Source organism: Ixodes scapularis, unplaced genomic scaffold (assembly GCF_016920785.2).
Source record: "Ixodes scapularis isolate PalLabHiFi unplaced genomic scaffold, ASM1692078v2 PGA_scaffold6__148_contigs__length_123643588, whole genome shotgun sequence".
NCBI classification, from domain to species: Eukaryota; Metazoa; Arthropoda; class Arachnida; order Ixodida; family Ixodidae; genus Ixodes; species Ixodes scapularis.
Genome location: NW_024609881.1, coordinates 116749995 through 116768199, shown reverse-complemented (window position 1 = coordinate 116768199; position 18205 = coordinate 116749995). Strand labels below are relative to the sequence as shown.

General features: G+C 44.3%; 1 protein-coding gene across 1 annotated transcript; it reads left to right on the top strand.

Annotated features, from left to right (window-relative positions):
- The first annotated feature begins 619 nt into the window (after positions 1-619).
- LOC115332909 lies at positions 620-15606 on the top strand. The gene is made up of 6 exons (XM_042294542.1): positions 620-661; positions 1947-1962; positions 3111-3161; positions 5676-5808; positions 13451-13835; positions 15379-15606. The coding sequence occupies exons 1-6, from the start codon at positions 620-622 to the stop codon at positions 15604-15606; spliced, it is 855 nt and encodes a 284-aa protein (XP_042150476.1).
- The last annotated feature ends 2599 nt before the right edge of the window (positions 15607-18205 follow it).

Below are 18205 nucleotides of genomic sequence, written 5' to 3'. Positions count from 1 at the left end.
GCTCGATCCTGCTGTCTCGCCGACTTCGACGCCTGCGATGCTAACCTTTATCTATTTTGTTTTGGGTACAAGCTAGCCACATTAAACGTCTAGTTTGCTTCATTTTTTATTGCCTCATTAATCGTCATTCTTTACAATATTACTCCCCTTTTCGCGAAAATGATAGGGCAATATATTGAGTATGTGCTTAAAACTTTAAAGGGCATATCAACTGCCGTCATTTATATGTACAGAGCGCGACACTAATAGCGCGAACAAGCGATCGCCGATTTTTGCAGTTTTTCTCTTTGAAACCAAGGGATGCCATCCAAGTTTTTATTGCTACGGTAAGAGCTAATTTAGTTCTATAATGTAAGCGATAACATTTTGTGCTCGCTAGTACTATTTAGAAGTAAAATGCGAAAAAGCGCCGATGTCGTGTTCGCCCAAACAGTGTCGCGATGTGTACCCTATATGGGAAAATTGTTTGTCGCGTAGTTTTTGTTTAAAAGTATCGATGACCTTTCAGATTTTTAACTGAAAAAGAGAAGGGGCATTTGCAGCTCAGTCTGTCTAAAAAGAGATCTTTCTGGATTGCCAGTTTTAGTTCGAATTGAAAGCTGAAGTGGGAACCTCAAAGATGTCAATCGTCTTTTCGATGTTACCGTTCTTCATAAGCCAGGTAAGCCACTTCACAGGGTTAGACAATATTACACGTGTCATGCATAAGTGGTCTGGACAATAAATACTATTATGGGAAAACGTTTTACGGTCAACTCATTTTTATGTCAAATTTTTATGTCAAATTCGCGTCAAATTAATTTTTTAACACGCGTGTCCCACGCGTGTTAAAAAATTAATTTGACGCGAAAAAAAAAAAAGAAAAAAAGAGCAATATTGACGGCGCGAGACGTGATTTAGCCGGCAGTCAATTCCTTCCCACTTGTTTTCTCTCTCGGCATTTCGAGCGCGTGGAGGAGAGGTGGATCGGCTTCGCCTTCACGTTGAGGTGGAAAAAGCGAAGGAACATCTCGTTGAGGTCGAACAAGCGATTGATCATAACGTGACGTCATGCACTTTGCCCGATGAATTTCAAATAAATCTTTCGCCGTTAATATTGCGGTAAATTATTTTTCTCGTAAAAATTACTTTTTTGACACGCGTGTCCCTAATAGATTGTTATTTTTTTTCTTTTTAGGGGCATTTTAAAGGGATGCTGAACCGAAATCCGGGTTCCACAAAACACGCGGCAAAAGCTTGCAACTGGGTCCTACAAACACTAAAACATCACTTATCGAGCGATATCTCGAACGGATGACCGTATTTTTCAGAAAAAGGAGGCGCATTTGACCGATATGTTTACGTCACGTTTTTCTGAGAAGGAGAGGGAACGGCCTCGCGTCTTCTCCGCTTCTCCTTGAGGGGGCGAGCGAAGAGAGGAGGAAACAACGTAACTTGACGTAACGCGCCCCGTCGGCCTGGTTCAATCTCGACCTCTTTTTCCAAAAATACGGCCGTCCATTCGAGATATCGCTTTGCGAGTGGTGTTGTAGGGATTGTAGCGTCCCGCCTACATCTCCTGCATTGTTTTTTTTTTAATCAAAATTTTGGTTTACTACTCCTTTAATGCAAATCTGAATATTTTCCATCTCTCCACGAGAAGAGCCCTGCCAATTTTCTTCAACTTTGTAGTGTTTTTGTGTCTGTAATTTAAAAAAAAAAAAAAAAACGAAACGAATGGCTTTGTTTTGGACAGATTCTAGACTCTTTATTAGATGAGACTGATGAGGGTCCCATATTACTGACGCGTATCCTAGCTGAGGGAGCACCAAGGTCGATGTAGGCTACGTGTTTCGTGTACCTATTGGCCATGTGCAGGGTTTTCTTATAAAGCCGAGGTTTTAGTTTAACTTTGTGGTTATATGATTGTTCTTAGACATCATTGTTCTTTTTGCTCCGCTTTCTAGATTCTATGTGTGAAGGGTAAGTGTGTCCAGACATCTTGCCGCATAAAATCATAACAGGCGACCGGAAGTAAGTTGTTGCTTATAGAAAAGAGTGAGTGCGTCTGAATACAGACGCGAGGTTGTAAGTGAGCAAGATTAGATACGCGTATTAAGGAAGCAAAATAAAACGAGAAAAGAACAAACATCTGAAAAATGCCACTGAACGTGTGGCTGCTCTTTTTGAATAGGTCTTTGTCAAACTTAGATTAATCGCTGGAACGTGCGTAGCAGAATTAAACACTCTCACATCTAACACGCTGCTACCACCTATTCTAACGACTGGCTACAAAAGTTTTCTCAAATAATTAATTGAAATATTTCAAATGCCTTCTTATTTTAATATTTTCAAACCTAAAGTTGCTGGAAACTTATAAAATCCACTTAGAACAATCAAATATAAAAAGAAATTAAATAAAAAAGAATAATTACTAAAAGTGTTGCGAAAGCTCAAAAACAAATCTTTCGGGTTTACTTTCGATGCTGCTTAATGGCAGTGATAAACTGCAATTTTTTTTATCACTGCTTAGCGGTAGTGATAAAATAATCGCTTATTTGATTCTAGTATCAATCTTGGCTCAACTAATTGGCTGCTCGAGAAAATATTAGTTTCAGTATTCTTACACAGTACGTTAGGTTTTCTTTAATATTTGAAAATATCAGGCTTTGGGAACATCTCAAAACAATACACGCGAGCACCGTAGCCAGTGACGGCTTAACAAATCTTGGGCCTGTTGTGTCCCATGCATCTCATTATCTCTCCGCAGCCAATCAGATTCATTGCCGCATTAGCCGATAAGAACGCAGGAGAACCAATCACAATGCAAGACGCATCAACGTAATAAACGTCACTCTGAGCTTTTTTATGCTGTCAAAAGCTATGCGAAGAGCAAGTCGTCTGCTTCTTGCACAGGATTGGCGGTGACGTCAGAACAACGCCGAGCTCTTATTGGCTGATTGAAAAAAAAAAAAAAATGGTGGGTAGACCTCAAGGCATCGAGCAATGAGGTCTACCCCCTATTTGTTTTCAATCAGCCAATGAGAGCTCAACGTCGTTTTGACGTCACCGCCAATCCTGAGCAAGAAGCAGACGACTTGCTGTCCGTATAGTGTTTTCCTTTCATGCAGGTTATGGACATTCACATTTTCCCACGGGAACGAAGGATGAGCCCATCCGGGGTAAGTGTCATTTCTTGGAGTTTACGGAACCGTCTTTCTGCTACCATGCCAGTGAAAACTCGCTCAATCCGACTCCGGTAATAAATAAGAATAAGTGTATACGTTTTACCTGGTAGTGTATCTACAGGTTTCCAAGGTTATGCTTTTCCAGTCGTCTTATTTACAATCAGCTAAAAGTTCATAACTCATCTAAAGGCCAAAGCTGTTTCGAAGGTTCTCCATAGCTTGTTATTAAAAACAGCAAGTAAAGATCATGCTTCTCTTCAAGTGCCTAATGATTCAAAGAATCATCAGGCATGTTCCGAAGCAAACGATAAGCATTTCCCGACTAGATACTGAGAGCTAAAAGGGATATGCTGTACCGAAATTTGGATTTCGCAAAACAAGGCCGCAAGAGGTTTGAAAAGGGACGCTACAAACGCCAGAAGATCTCTCATACATCGATATATCAAACGGGTGGCCGTGTTTTTGGAAAAAAAAAAGGGCGCGATCCAGCGAGGACTATGTCGTAACGATCCTCCTGGAAGAAATAAGAAAGAAGGAAGCGAAGAGGAAATGGAATTAGAATCGTGACGAGGCAGTAACCCCGGAAGGGTATTTTACGTGTATGTGTGTGTAGGGGGGGCTGGGCGGTTGAAATAAAAGAAAAAAGGGGGAATGAAAAAATTAATATAAAAAAAAAACATTACTAAGATTTTACTGTTTGTAGAAGGTTTATTACCACTACCTATTGTGTGTCCATAGATTCATCCAAAATTCCTGTCACGAAGCAATGAGATGTTGACATAATCTGATCGAATATAGTAGTAGCTACGAGGCGGCATCGATCTACGGTGTCGATGTAAAATGCTCTCGAAAATCGGGCGCCTACGCGTAGAAAGCTGACATTTTCAACGAAGGTGTATTTTAATTGTGAATGCATTCCTCTGAAATTTCTTGGCGCAGCTTTGTTCCTCGGGAAAGTTATAACAATGCATTCTCGAAAATTTCAAACAACTTCACCACCGGTGACGCGGTCGTCCTTCGGTGGTAAACCTTCACTGGCGATGTCCTTTCTTATTTCAGCATGTTTCCTGGTATTATGGTCGTCTTAGAAAAGAAGGTAAAACCGTCTGGGTGTATGATAGGGTGCCTGCCTGAACATAGCAAGCTGACTCGCCAAAAACGAAATATGGTATTTTAAAAGCGAGACACAGAAATAGAGGCGAGAATGCCGCGATTGTTTGATGTCTCCGACGACCGCCATGATAGCGGTGCTTCAACACAGACCGCAGTGCGATCTCTCGCTTGACAAACTGTGTCGCCTGCTAAGGCCTACTCTAGCCTTGGGAGTTGGGATACTTTATTCTCTTCACTTGCTGCATCTGTAGGCAGTCCCTCGTTCAAGATAGGCCTTCGTCTCGCGCGGACCATCTCCCCACCTTGCGTTTCGGCGCTCCCCACGGAAGCAATTACACGACCCTTGTGGTTGCCTCAGACCGCCAAAACAAAAACAAAAGCAACTTGAAACGCGTAGATCCAAGAACAAGAATAAAGCTTGAAGAAATCCTTGAGGTCTTTCGGAAACGTCACTGCTCAAAATGGAAGCAAAATGAAGAAGCCGACTGGCTGGGTGGACAAAAACAGCTTGCTGCGCGTTCCCCCGCACGGCCAACCCGCTAGTGCAGTATAGGAGGGCCCCAGGAAAACGACCAAGCAGTGGAAGAGAGATCTCCCTGACTGTGCTACGCAGGCCTCAGGCGCCGGCTTTTTTTTCCTCCCCATTTTTTTGGTGGTGCCGCGTCGTCCGCGGTTTACTGACACTAATCGCTTTACTTCATATATTTTTTTGAATTTCGTCTGCGAAGGTTGTGCCGTGATTTGGTGGGTAAACAACCGTAACAAAAACATAGCTACGTGCTTCCCCTTAGCCAAATACGTGACTAAGGGCCAGTCACGTGCCAACGGGAGCACAAAGGGGAGGCGGAGGGTGGGGGGGGGGGGGGGGGGGGGAGAATGCAAGCATTCTTCAGTAGGCGATGAGCCAAACGCACGGGGCTCAGAATACTGCCCAGCACCCCCTGGAAAATGCCAGCGAATGCTCAAGCCTCCGTTGCCACCCCCCCCCCCCCCCCCCCCCCCCCCCCCCCCCTTCGGTTCCGGGGTCGCTGCGTGGCATATGTCTCGTCGGCCTCGTCGGCCCTGTTCAATCGCGCACTTTTCTAAAGTACGGCCAAACGTTAGAGATATCGCTGCATTATGAGCTCCAAATTTCGGTTCAGCATACCTTTAAGAACCGCATTGCTTCGCGAGTCACAACCATGTTATTATCGTCCCACGGCGAATCAGCTTGCAACATCAACCGATAAGAACATCAAGTGACAAATCACGAAGCAACGAGCGTGTTTATAATATGTCACGCATTCCGTTTCCTAATCTGTTAGTGTCACGATACAATTATTGTGCATGTTTCGTTGTGTACATTTTTATGATGTGAGTTTAATTTTTAATTCAAATCACAAATTTTTATTTCAGGAAAGGAACTGCAGTTTAATCTAGATGATGTGGCGTTGGACTTTTTGTACAAGCATGCCGAGAAAATAGGAGCCAACGTATGGGATTTGGATGTAATGGGAGCGAACTCCGCGCGTCCGGAAAAGAATAAGTAGTATGCACCTGCCATTAATTCATTGCTTGTACAGTCGTTGCCAGCCTAAGAAACCCAAAACCTGGCGAGTGTTGTGCGCCTTCTTATCGTGTCGCAGCCAACGAGATTGCAGAATTTGCCGATAAGAACGCCGAAGAGCGATCCACGAAGCAAGGAGCGTATAGACCATGCCCTGTGTTTCTTCAGCGTTCAGTGAACATAGAAGCGTTACTATTTTATTTCTCGTTTATAAAACTAATAGTATGTTAGTTGAAACTCAGGTCTTACATTTACTTGTTGTTCCAAGTTGTTTTTAGGCCTGACAGCTCCACAACCAGTATACGCATTGGTTTTGAGTCAGTGGCCAAGTTGCAGGGATCTCTGTCTCCAGAAACGAACGGGTTATTCAGCGAATCAAATGAGAGACCCGTCAAAGCTGAGGTTTCCAGCGCTGAGACAGAGATAGCGATGGTGAATTCCGCTCGCAGATCTCGAGCGCTCCAAAAGCGCTCCATTTGGAGCGAGCATATTCCGCTCGCAGATCTGGCTCGACCTGGCCATCTTCCCCTCGTAGATCTGTGGCAACGCCCGCTCCACGGAGCGCCTCAAACCAACACCTCCTAGAAGACAAGGCCGTAGCGCTCTACTCGTGACGTCGCGAGGGAAGGCCATCGGGGGCGCGCGGCGAAGCGAAGGCAACGCGCGTGGATCGATCGTCGTAACGTGCTTTTAGTCACATACGCGTGCCCTATTAGCTAAATTGAAAGCTGCACATAGCAACGGGTCTCGAAAACATTTCATTACACCGGCAAAATATTACACCGCTAAGTGATCGGTATGAAATGGTACGAGGAAGGCGTATAAGAGAAAACATTGATTCACGCAATTATTGCTGCAGGATTGCATATTTTACACAGAAATACTTCGACAAAATGGCAAGACACGCAGTGATTGGACAGAGCAAAAAAAGGTCACATTGAAAAATCAGGTAGACGTAGTCAACGCAGACACGGCTAGAGGAATGTCACTTACGATCATGTAAGCGATATTATCGCGCGCAGTCACTGAATTCTTTCATCATACCCCGGCCACATGGCAAAAGTAATGTAATTTCGATCGAATGAAAATATGGGGTCGACAAATCAGCTTGCGACGCTCATATAATCACTCAAAACAGCGAGCTGATTAAATCCCGTATTATTTAATCAAGATATATTAACTTTTCCGTGTGTAAGGGTACTAAACTTACTATTTCCAGTCAACTAATTTACTTCTCCCTATGGGCTTGAGGTGCCTAAGAACAAAATATAACCTATTGTGTATACAATAATACTATTACCTTAATACAGTTAAGATTCTAGTATAAACGCGGTAAAGGCAACAAAATAACTTTAGTATAAATAAACACATAAGCACAAACAACGCACTTTCAATAATCACACAAACTTGTTATTCACCTTCCAGTAAAAACTAGAATATTACCACGCATAATTATAAATGTCGACGCAATAGCAAACGGATAATGACGAAGAGCACAACTCCATTCTATCACGATCTTAAAAAAAAAAAAAAATCGACTGCAGCACTTTACTTGCGTCTTACATGACCAAGAAAGCCCGTAAATAAGTTGTTCCTCACCTGTCGATCGTATCCATACGTCCCACACGATCCATTACAAAAAAATTTTAACACGAACTTTAAGAAGTCTCTCTGTCGAAAGAGGTCATCGGCCAGTGTCATCGTTGACTAGTTGCCACACACGTCACTCAAACCGTAGCAGTACTTGTTTTGCGAATCCACGTAAATGCCGTAGTATCAAGCGAACACACACACACACAAAAAATCTACCCGAGACTACGGTGACGACAAAAAAAAAAAAAAAAAAACGATGGGTAGGACAAAACCACACACACACACACGCGCGAGAGCAGCAGCAGCAGTGTGGGTTAACATGGTCGACCCATCTCTTCCTCGTGTGCGCTCCCTCCCAGCGGCGATGAATGGATTTTTTTCGGTTCCTTTTCCTTCTGAAATGTTTCAGCGTACCTTTGCATGCAGTCAGCAGCTCACACGCAACGTGAATTTACCAGAATCAGCCCGTACGAGGGAAGATGTCGCATCGGAAATTCGGAGCCGGTTCATTCGAAAAGTGTGGGGAGCTGCGGGACTGCGCGTAGTCCCGCGGTTACGGGGATAATCATAAATATAAATTTGGTACTTTCAACCTTGGTAACGCGTTGTATATTACGTTTTTATTATATATATAATAAATTGTACAAGACTGCGCTTTTAAAACGTGTATTAATGTCGGATAATCGCGCACGAACATTAATGCGCCGATACGCGTCGACAGCGCATTTCCTCACGTAGTTGCGCCATGGCCTTCCTTCCTCCGCCATTGTGACGTGCCTGCTCGGAGTGCTACGGCCTTCTCTTCTACAAGGTGTTGCTCAAACCCCGCCGAACTTGCTCTGCGGGATTTCACAGATTTTTCCAGAAGTTGACAGAGCGCCTACGTCATTTCCCCCTAAATCCACAGTGTGCATGCGCGGCGAGGTCGGCGCCGCGGCGGGCCGGTCGGGCCACGGTCGGATCGTCAAGTTGGATCTGTTCGTGTGCTTCGGTTGTTTACGTGGGATTGTGACGGCTCGAGCGCTTTTACCTCGCGTAGATCAGGGATAAAAAGCCAGGACTGTAAAGCGTGGTAAGTCGGTACGCGCTGACATCTGTGATCGTGAGAGGAAGAACGAGAAAAAGAACGACAGAAAAGCCGGAGGCAGACGCAAGGTTAGGCCTGTTCATTCTGCAGCCAATGATTGTTTACATTTTTACACTGCATATTTCCGGCGTTTTCCCGCGCAATAAAGCAAGAAGAGATTAGGCAACAACCGTGCAAGTTATGCTTTGTTGCCTCTGTGTTTATTAAAGTCGTACCAGAAATGCGAACTCCACCGCTGGCAATCGCTGTCCGTGCCCCGCTGCTTCGACGCGGCCGAAAGGTATGTGACGGTGCCGAACGCGGACGTCTTCGTTATTTGCGACATGGGCGCCGTGGTACGCATAATTTCGCCCGGTCTGTGTCAGGTGTTATTTCTACGTCGGAAAGATCACTTGGCTGAGGCGTTGGTGGGCTTGTCAAGTTTGAGCAGCGGCCATTTTGAACGGCGGAGGGGGGAGCGGGGTGGGGGAGGTCGCTCTAAAAATGCGAGTTTATCTTACCCTCGTCGACGGCTTGCCCATTTTTAGGTAGATTGTTTCCTCATTGAGATAATAATGCAAATTACAGCCTGCTTACCCTGGTAGGTGTTGGACTGTGGTAAAACGCTGGATAGATTTTCTTCCTTATCCAGCGCTTCCGTTCTTTCATAGCGACGACTCGCAGGGATGGGCAAAATACATGCAAATATGTATCGAAATACAAATACAAAATACTTCGTCAAAATGTATTTAATAACAAATCTAATTACATTTCCAAAAAAGCATTTGAGTACAAGATACAAATACAACCAAATGTATTTGGTCTACTCCAAATACTTTTCCGAAAACATTCCTCGAAATTTGCGTCAGCGACTTCAGGGCACCTGCAACGGGTTCCTGGGTATCTCATTTTAATTTTGAATCGCACACTCGGGAGTTAGTGTGCGAGGCTCTAGTAACGTAATCGAAATATAATCACAAAAAATTTAATCAGCTTGGACGTAATAGGTGAAAAAAGTACAGAGCTTCAAGCAGCTTTTTTTGTCGATTACATTTTGGTAAAGACCAACAAAGAACCGAGACGACCAAGACGCGCTGCACTAGCTAGAGAATTTTTTATTGTTGCAACTCGCACCAGTTACGAAAATCTGGACGGCCCGCGCATTTAGAATGTTCCAGACAAAAATATTAATGGAAATCAGGCTGGAAAGCATCACAACTTGTCACAGGCACTTATTTAAACAGTCTGCCTGTGAACGTCGATTTCGTCACTATTGTTGCCCTGGACTAGCACCGTAATCACAAAGTCACTAAACGCTCGTGCTTGATTGAGAGACACTGCATTCGGTGCAGAACGTAGTTTTGAGGGATGTATTTTCGCCCACAAAATTGTATTACAAGTGTATTTGAAATACCCACGTTTTAGTATTTAAATACACACGTCAAATACATCACCCAATTTGTAATTAAATACAAATACAAAATACACAAAGTATTTTAAATACGTATTTCAAATACTTGTATTTGAAATACTGCCCATCCCTGGCGACGAGTATGTCACCAACAAAAATGCTTGCTTGTCACGACTACTACTAGTGCCACGCCTTAAAACAATGATAAAATGTCATAAAACAAACATTGTAGAATAATAATTAAAAAAAAAAGAAACACGTGAAATATAGGTAATGTAGCATTACCCGAACACACGTGAAGCGAGCTGACGAGCCCAAGAACCTGCGCCGTCGTCTGCTCTCACCTACTCGCTACGTCACAAACGATGATGATCAATGGATGGATGGATGAATCCGACTGAGCCCTTTGGATCGGGCGGTAGCTTACGCCACCTAGCCATTTTTGTTTTACCATTTAAGCTTAGAATATTTAAATGTGAAATTTATATTCACTCCGCACTGCAAAGAAAGTGAGGCTATAAAAACCCCCTTGCCATCAGTTAATAAGAAAATACCTAGTTTTCTTGATGATGATAGCTAGGAAAGCGCCCCCTGTAGTTCGCGCAGGCAGCCAATAAGAGAATGAAAGGGCACCATGAAAGACTGTGTTAAAACGTACCCAGGATACTGGGTTAAATCCCCACCCCTGCCCGTTTCGATCTGGATCGATGAGCATCGAACCGGCGTGTGGTCGGGGATCAAAACTGCGTGGTGCACGTTAAAGACCCCAGCCTAGCGGTTGTACCGCACTGGCTAAATTGCTCATCTACAGGTGAAAAACAAATGGTTCACTAAGGCAAGGCAGACTAACTTCCGGCTGTATAAACATACAGTCACACACACACCAATTTTTTGTAAAAAAGTTCTTGTAGTTTACTTTGAAAGTACATTGCATTTTTAGTTATTTAATCTAAATACATTGCGCCCGGTGTACATACTACTTTGCTTCAAGTCAGACATGTACAAGTTACTCAAAAAAGGTAGTTAAGTTAAGTTACTGAGTATCGACGCCAAAAGTAATTGGAGTAGAGTAGAAATTACGCATTTGTAATAGTAATTGAGTAAACTACTAACTACTGTAAAAAGTAGCGAGTTACTTTCGAAGTTACTTTCGAAGTTACTTTTTTATATTTTTGTGGTAACAAAATGAACAGCAGTTTTGATCAACGAAAAACCCTGCGAGCCTAAAATAAATGCAGTCTATTTATGGCTTGCGTTTTCGCCAAAATAGTTTATTCGCTCGCAGAAGCTATTGACTTGAAAGTTATTGATAGGAAAGTCTTTCCCGTTTCCTTCTAAAGACGTCCCCAGCCAAGCTAAATAGACGTTCCACCGACGGGCTGGATTGAACGGCAGCGTTGAATTTGAGAAACAGTCTGTGCAGGGTCGGGTAAGCGAATGTCGGCATCTTAGGTATCCATGACGAAACGTGTGAGGTTTGCCTCGGGAAGGAGGGTCTTTTATAACAAACTTTCCTCCTTTTTTTTTATTTTCTTCGTCAAGTTGAGATTGTTATGAATGGCCCCTCTTTATTCCGACGTCGCTCTGAGAGTACGCTGAGCGGGTGCACCAGACCGTCCAGGGTTCAAGTCTCGCGCCACAACGATGAGATCATCCGGACGACTGCGGGTCCCGTTGTAGTGCTAGTGCTACGCTACTAAAAAAAAAAAAATTGTTTTGGTTTAACAAAATATGAACCGAAGTATACTTCGCCGCTGATGCCGGGTCCAACAAAAGTATCTCCCAAGGGTAGCTCGCAATCCTCGCCGGCGACTACAATATTCTGACGCGCCTGACAAGTAAATCGTTTTTAACAAAAAGGAGGTCTCCCAGGCATGGATGGTCGGAAGGACGCGAAGGATTACGTGAACAAGCATCGTCGCTCGTATACAGTTGCAGCTGGAAGCGGGAACGTGATCCCATGAACGGATTATCCGTGCCAGGGTTTGTGCGCGGGAGAGTCCGGCTTTGCAAAGGCGTATGCGCTGACGACAAGGCGACCATGGGAGCACGCGCCCGGCTGCGACGTCATTCCAGTCGGAACTCACTAAAGACAGACAGCACGAAAACAACTGCAACTCTCAGAGTGTCCCCGTCTTTCACGGTTGCAGCTGGAAACGCGGCGCCTGCGGGCATTACCAGATTAGGTCAATACCCGACCAAGGCTTGTTAAGCATCTCTTCCTGCGTTCGTGCGTGCCGGTGTTATGTTTTGGCTGCTCGTCGCCACCTTGGCCCAAGGACGCATTTCCGAACAAGGGGGCCCCTTGTTCGGGAATGCCATTTCATCTGCCGGCGTCTTATTCACTTCTGCGCTCAAACTTTCGTGATGGGCAAAATTAGCACTATATAATTTTGAAAGTAGTTAGTAATTTGAGTAGAAGTTACCTGAAAAAAGTAGTTAAATTGAACTACTAATTACTTAAATCAAGTTGTAATTGAAAGTTACCAAGTTACTCGAAAAAGTAGTTAAACTACAGTAGTTTGAGTAGAGTAGTTGAACTACGTCCAAGTCTGCTTCAAGTTAATGACCTCTAATTTACTTTGTACTTCAGTACAACCAGTATAGTTTCCGCCGTCGCTCGTAGATGGCGCCAACCTTTGCAGCTATAATAGAAGAATGGATAGTTGGGCGCGTTGGTGGGAATTCATCGTAGGGAACAGCGCGAAAAACAGACGTCGACGAAGAAGAAGCACACAGTGTATCGAGTACAGCTCCGCTGGTCTTCCTTCTTCACGAGAGTGGAAAGGCTGAACGATTTTTAGATGTACTTTACCCACCACTGCATTTCACACATCAAGCTTCTTACAAACCGTAGGAAAAAATCGAACTGTCATAACCAGATCATTGGCTTGGATGAGATGGATTGGATATCTTCGGCTTATCCTTTGTAGCGATTGACCTATGGAGGTAGGAAGGAGAGGATGCGACATACCGGGTTAAGCCAGCCAAACGACAAAATCCAGATGAGAAACCGAAAGTAGAAGTCGCGGTCACCGTGGGAACGACCCCGAGGGTGACTAAAACAGCCGTTGGCGCCAAATCGGCTCTCCTTTCCGTCCAATAGTGTCGTTTCTTTTTTTTTTTTTTAAGTTTTGGTCACCGTTAGAGGTGACTTTTCCAAATGAGTAGTCACGCCCGAATTCACCTCTGGTGGCGTTATGTTGCCTCCAGAAGCTTGCATGGATTGACCACAGAACTTTGGATTTTGGATCTAGCCAGTTGGCTCTTCTGTCAGTTCCACGTCCGCTGTTTAAAGACATTTCGTCATGTGTCGTCACGTTTTTAGTGTTGCTAGTAGATGTTTTCAGTTCAAATAACAGAATGTGAAAAAAAAAAAATCAATAACTTTAACCATGTCTATTGCTTTGTTGAACCATCTTTAGGCAAATCAGGGACCATCACAGTTTTGCCTGTGAAGAAATCATATCTTATGATTTATTTGATCAAGTGGCAGAACGAGCGGAAGCAAAATTTGAAAAGATATTTAAAGGGACACGTTTTTTTATACGCAGTCCTCCTGTTGAAGCAAAGATGTCGCCGCTGACCTACGAACCAGCCGAAACAGTTTCGACGAATCCCCTGGTTGCCTACACCCAGCTGTTCCACAACGGGCAGCCAGATCGCAACGAGACTGCGACCATTAACAAACAATTTAAACATCACAATACCTACACGTACGCGGTGGAAAGGGGAATAGACACCGGACTCTCGGGAACTTGGAGCGCCGGGATACCAGACATGGTCGGGGCATCATCCGAAATTTCGGTCAAATTTTCGACGTCATGGGGAAGCACAAAGACTGAAACCACGGAAACTACGTACTCTCTAAACCAGGTAGTCACCATACTGCCGGAGTCGACTGTGCAAGTTCTCTTGGTCATAAACGAAGATATAGTGGTGAGTCTCTGGAACGCCCATCTTTCTTAATCCGGGAACAAGTGGCATCACGCTTGGGGTTCAATCTTCCCCATACTTTATTTGCCAAAAGCGAAACCCAAGGGAATGCCGTCTTTGAATCTTTAGATTACTTTAGACAATCGCCATAATTTTTTTTTTCGGGTGGACAGTCTATTAGACACAATGTTTATAAATAAGGCAGGAACTAACTCTGAAAAAAAAAATGCTGTGGATAGTCAATGTACAAGAACATTTTAATATATTTGCGGTGACCTTTGTCTCCGAAGTCGAGTAATGCATGAAATGCTGCATTTAAGGGGTGATAGTTAGAATTTATTCAGCAGATATTAAGCTTTCGTTTCGGGGAGTGCCGAGTAACCCTTATTTTATGCAGTATAAAATTTTGCGGAGAAATTGACGTTACATGAGCTATGCATCAAGTCAGTTTGACCCGCTAAATTTAGCGAGCAAACTGACGGTACATAGTCACGTGATATGTGATCGCCGGTTAAATATAGCGGGTAAACCAAATTTGCGTATAGGTCACGTGACGTCAATTTGAGCGCTAAGCATAATGAGAAAACTTACCTGATGCACACATAGGTCATGACATTAATTTCCCAGCCAAATCTATCGGAGGTTGTCAATTTTTCGCAAATCAGTTTTCTCCACAAACTTTGCGGGATAAGTGGTTGACGTCAATTTTCCCGCAAATCTAGAAGTGGAAAACTGAATTGCTGGTAAGGTCAGGCGACGTCAATTTCTTTGGAAAATTTAGCGTGGAGCCTGAATTGATGTCAGGTTACGTGACGTCAATTTCCCCGTTAAATAGCGTAAATTGAACGGGCACGTGCGGACGGAATGACAAGATTTTAGGATTTTAGGGGAGGGTTCCGTTAAAAAAGTATTTCACGCTTTAAACGTTAGAGAGTTTTCGTAGACCGCGTTTTCCCCTCCGCTAAACCTCCCCCCCCCCCCCCCCCCCGCAACGAAGAAGCCGCTGCTGTGCCTGTGCGCCGATAGCCTTGACTGTAGACTTCCGGGTATCGTATAGTGGGTTGCGGAGAGCCATTGCGGGACGGCGAAAACCATCTACAAGAACTCCCTAATGTCATGAACTTGGATAGCGCAGAATGTGTCGTGTGTGCTTTACATGAACCCCCCATCGAATAATCGAGGCCTGGGAACATCCTGCTCTTTCTCCGTACAACGCCATCGCAGTTGGATGGCGTCAGCTGAACTCGAACCCGATGCCGAACGTCCTTCGACGCGTTCATTGGACACGAGGAAGAGCCCAACGATGACGTGGCGCTCGTGCCCAATCCGCGTCTTCGCTCGATCTCGCTGTGATGACGTCAGAATTCTAGAGGCGTGGATTATTCTATGGGGGGTGGTGATTACGCGCGCGCGTTGTGATATGTTGTGTTTGATTAGGGGGAAGCTTTGGGTAGTTTGGAATGCGTTGCAATTTGCGAAATTGTCGCCCAGTTGAGCGTTTGGCTGCATCTGTTTTCGAACAGCACACTTTTTCTACCGATTGCAGGACGTTCCATGGAGCGCTACCATGTCCCTTAAGGGATATTTCGCAGGGTACTTTGAGAAACACGGTGTTGGAAAATACTGGGAGCACTTCGGTATCGGAGAGCTACGACATCCCGATGTGGAGACACGAGCCCATGACGAAATTTTGTTTCGCGCTCGAGGTACTTTTCACGGTCTGACATCCAAAACCAGTCGTACGGTTACCCGAGAAAAACACCATCACCGTTGAATAAAGCCCATAAGTGACGTTCCTTCATTCAATGTTCAACTTTATGGTATACATACATGTACTCGATCACATATTACACCGCCTACAAAACGCGGATCATCGGAGAAACAATGGATTGTTTAGGAGTCCCAGCCGAATAAATGACCAAGAACAAATACATAGTGAGTATAGCCACTGTCAATATAAGAAACCCAGGGCGTTAAAAAACACGAAAAGGAGACCCCCTTAACTACACCTGTAACACCACTGTTTTTTTTTTCTTTTCTGTAGAACATCACGATAGGCAGCTTACATTAATGGTAACAAATGAGTTGTTCTGGGAATGTGCGACTAGAAGGTAAACGAGCAGAATCGTACGCCAAGCTACTCAAACCTGGAAAAGCAGTAAAAAAAAAAAAGAAAGAAAGAAAAAGATATTGCCTGGCACTGTTTTGACGCACATAGTCCAATAACTAGCAATGAGAATTGGTTCTGCCGGTTCCGTTAAAACAAAAACAAAAAAGAAATTAAAGACGACTGGAATTCTTTGTAATGCCGAATTAGAGCGCAGCCCTTGAGGAGGAGGAGAGAAGGGTACGTAGGGAAGGGTATGCCACTCAACCCCCTACCCTCGTTAACGTAGCAGCTTGGGCGAGTTGGTTGCACATGATTACACACACCACAGCGCACTATAGCAAACAGCACTCACACCTTACACACGAAAAATAAAGCAATTTAAAAAAAATAAAGTTTGTTTGAATTTTGTTTTATTTTTCGTGTGTAAGGTGTGAGTGTTGTTTGCTATAGTGCACTGTGGTGTGTGTAACCCCATACCCTCCTCGCCTCCTGCTCCCCTCCGATATAGCGGGAAGTTTTCACTAAATTTCCTGCTAAATTAAGCGGGGAATTTTTTTCCGGGAAATTTAGCGGGGAACGTTTTCTGCTAAATTATGCGGAAAAGTTTTTTTCCGCTAGGTTTAGCAGGGAAACTTTTCCGCTAGATTTTGCGGGGAAACTTTTCCGCTAGATTTTGCGGTGAACTTTCCGGCTAAATTTAGCAGGGAAATTTCCCGCTAAATAGAGTGGGAAAATTTTTCCGCTTAACATAGCTGAAAAATGTTTTGGCAAACTTAGCGGGGAAATTTTCCCGTTAAATTTTGCGGGAAAATGTTTCCGCTAAATTTAGCAGGGAACCTTTTCTGCTAAATTTAGCTGAAAAAATTTCAGGCGGGGAAGTTTTCCTGCTAAATTTAGTGGAGGAAGTGCGAACATGTTCCCCCTAAATTAGGCGGGGAAATATTCTCATAATGCAACGCGCGGTTACGCCCGCTTGCATTGTTCCCATAATGCAACGCGCGCGGTTACGCCGACGGCGACGGCGACGCCGCTCAAGCTTGAAACGGGCACCTAAGAGCTGCGCTCTAAAATTACAGGAAGATAATTGGTGAATTCTTCGGGAATGTGTTAGCATGTCCCTTGGGAAACGCCGCACACCTCCCCATTCGGGAAACGCTAACACTGACCCATTGACTTTTCTCTTTTGCTCCCCCTATGTCTCCTCTATTTATTTTCTGCCTCTTTTTGGCCTCGTTACGGGGTCAGTGTTAGCGTTTCTCTAAAGGGTACGTGTGTGGCTTTTCCCGACGGTCATGCACACGCATTCCTCAAGAATTCACCAATGAACCGGTAATGTTAGAGCGCAGCTCTTAGGCGCACGTTTCCAGGTTGAGCGGCGTCGCCGTCGGCGTAACCGCGCGTTGCATTATATAATGTTTCCCATAATGACGTCATACGTGACGTCACGTGTGACGTCACGAAGGTAGAGTTTTCCCGCGAAATTTAGCGGGGAATTGTTTCCGCTTAATTTAGCAAGAAAAGTTTCCCGCGAAATTTAGCGGAAATTTAGCAACCAATTTTTGCCCTGGTGACATTACACGTGACGTCACATCTGACGTCATGTGAATGAATGTGACGTCTCATGAAATTTAGCGGAAAGCCTTTCCGCTAAATCTAGCAGAAAAATTTCCCCACTAGATTTAGCAGGACAATTGACGACACATTACCTCAACACCAAATCAGTTTCCCCGCAAAATTTAGCGAAGACATTTTCTCTAAATGTTCTTTTAAATTTAGCGGGAATATGGTTGCGAATTTCTCGATACATTTAGCGGGAATATTTCCCCAATAAATTTAGCGGAAAAATGTTCGCTAAATATAGCGGGAAATTTAAGGGATATTTCCCACTAAATGCAAGGGGAGGAGGAGAACAGGAGGGCAGGGTACGAAGGGGGGGAGGAGAGGAATTTGCTGCCCTTTGTACCCTTCTCTCCTCCTCCTCGAGAGCTGCGCTCTAATTCAGCATTACAGAGAATTGTAAACGTCTTTTATTTTTTTTTTTCACCCCTTTTCTGTACTCTGCCTGTCAGCGCACGTGAAGCCCTTGGATGCTGTTATCCATATCACTCGTGGTAAGAACCACATCCATAGTACACGTGGAAGGAACCACATTCATATCACTCATGGAGAGAACCGCATTTACCGTTTTAACTAGACGCACAGATCACAGCCCACGCACCGCTATTACGGAAACCAAGAGCGAAGAACAACCGGCGACGGCAGA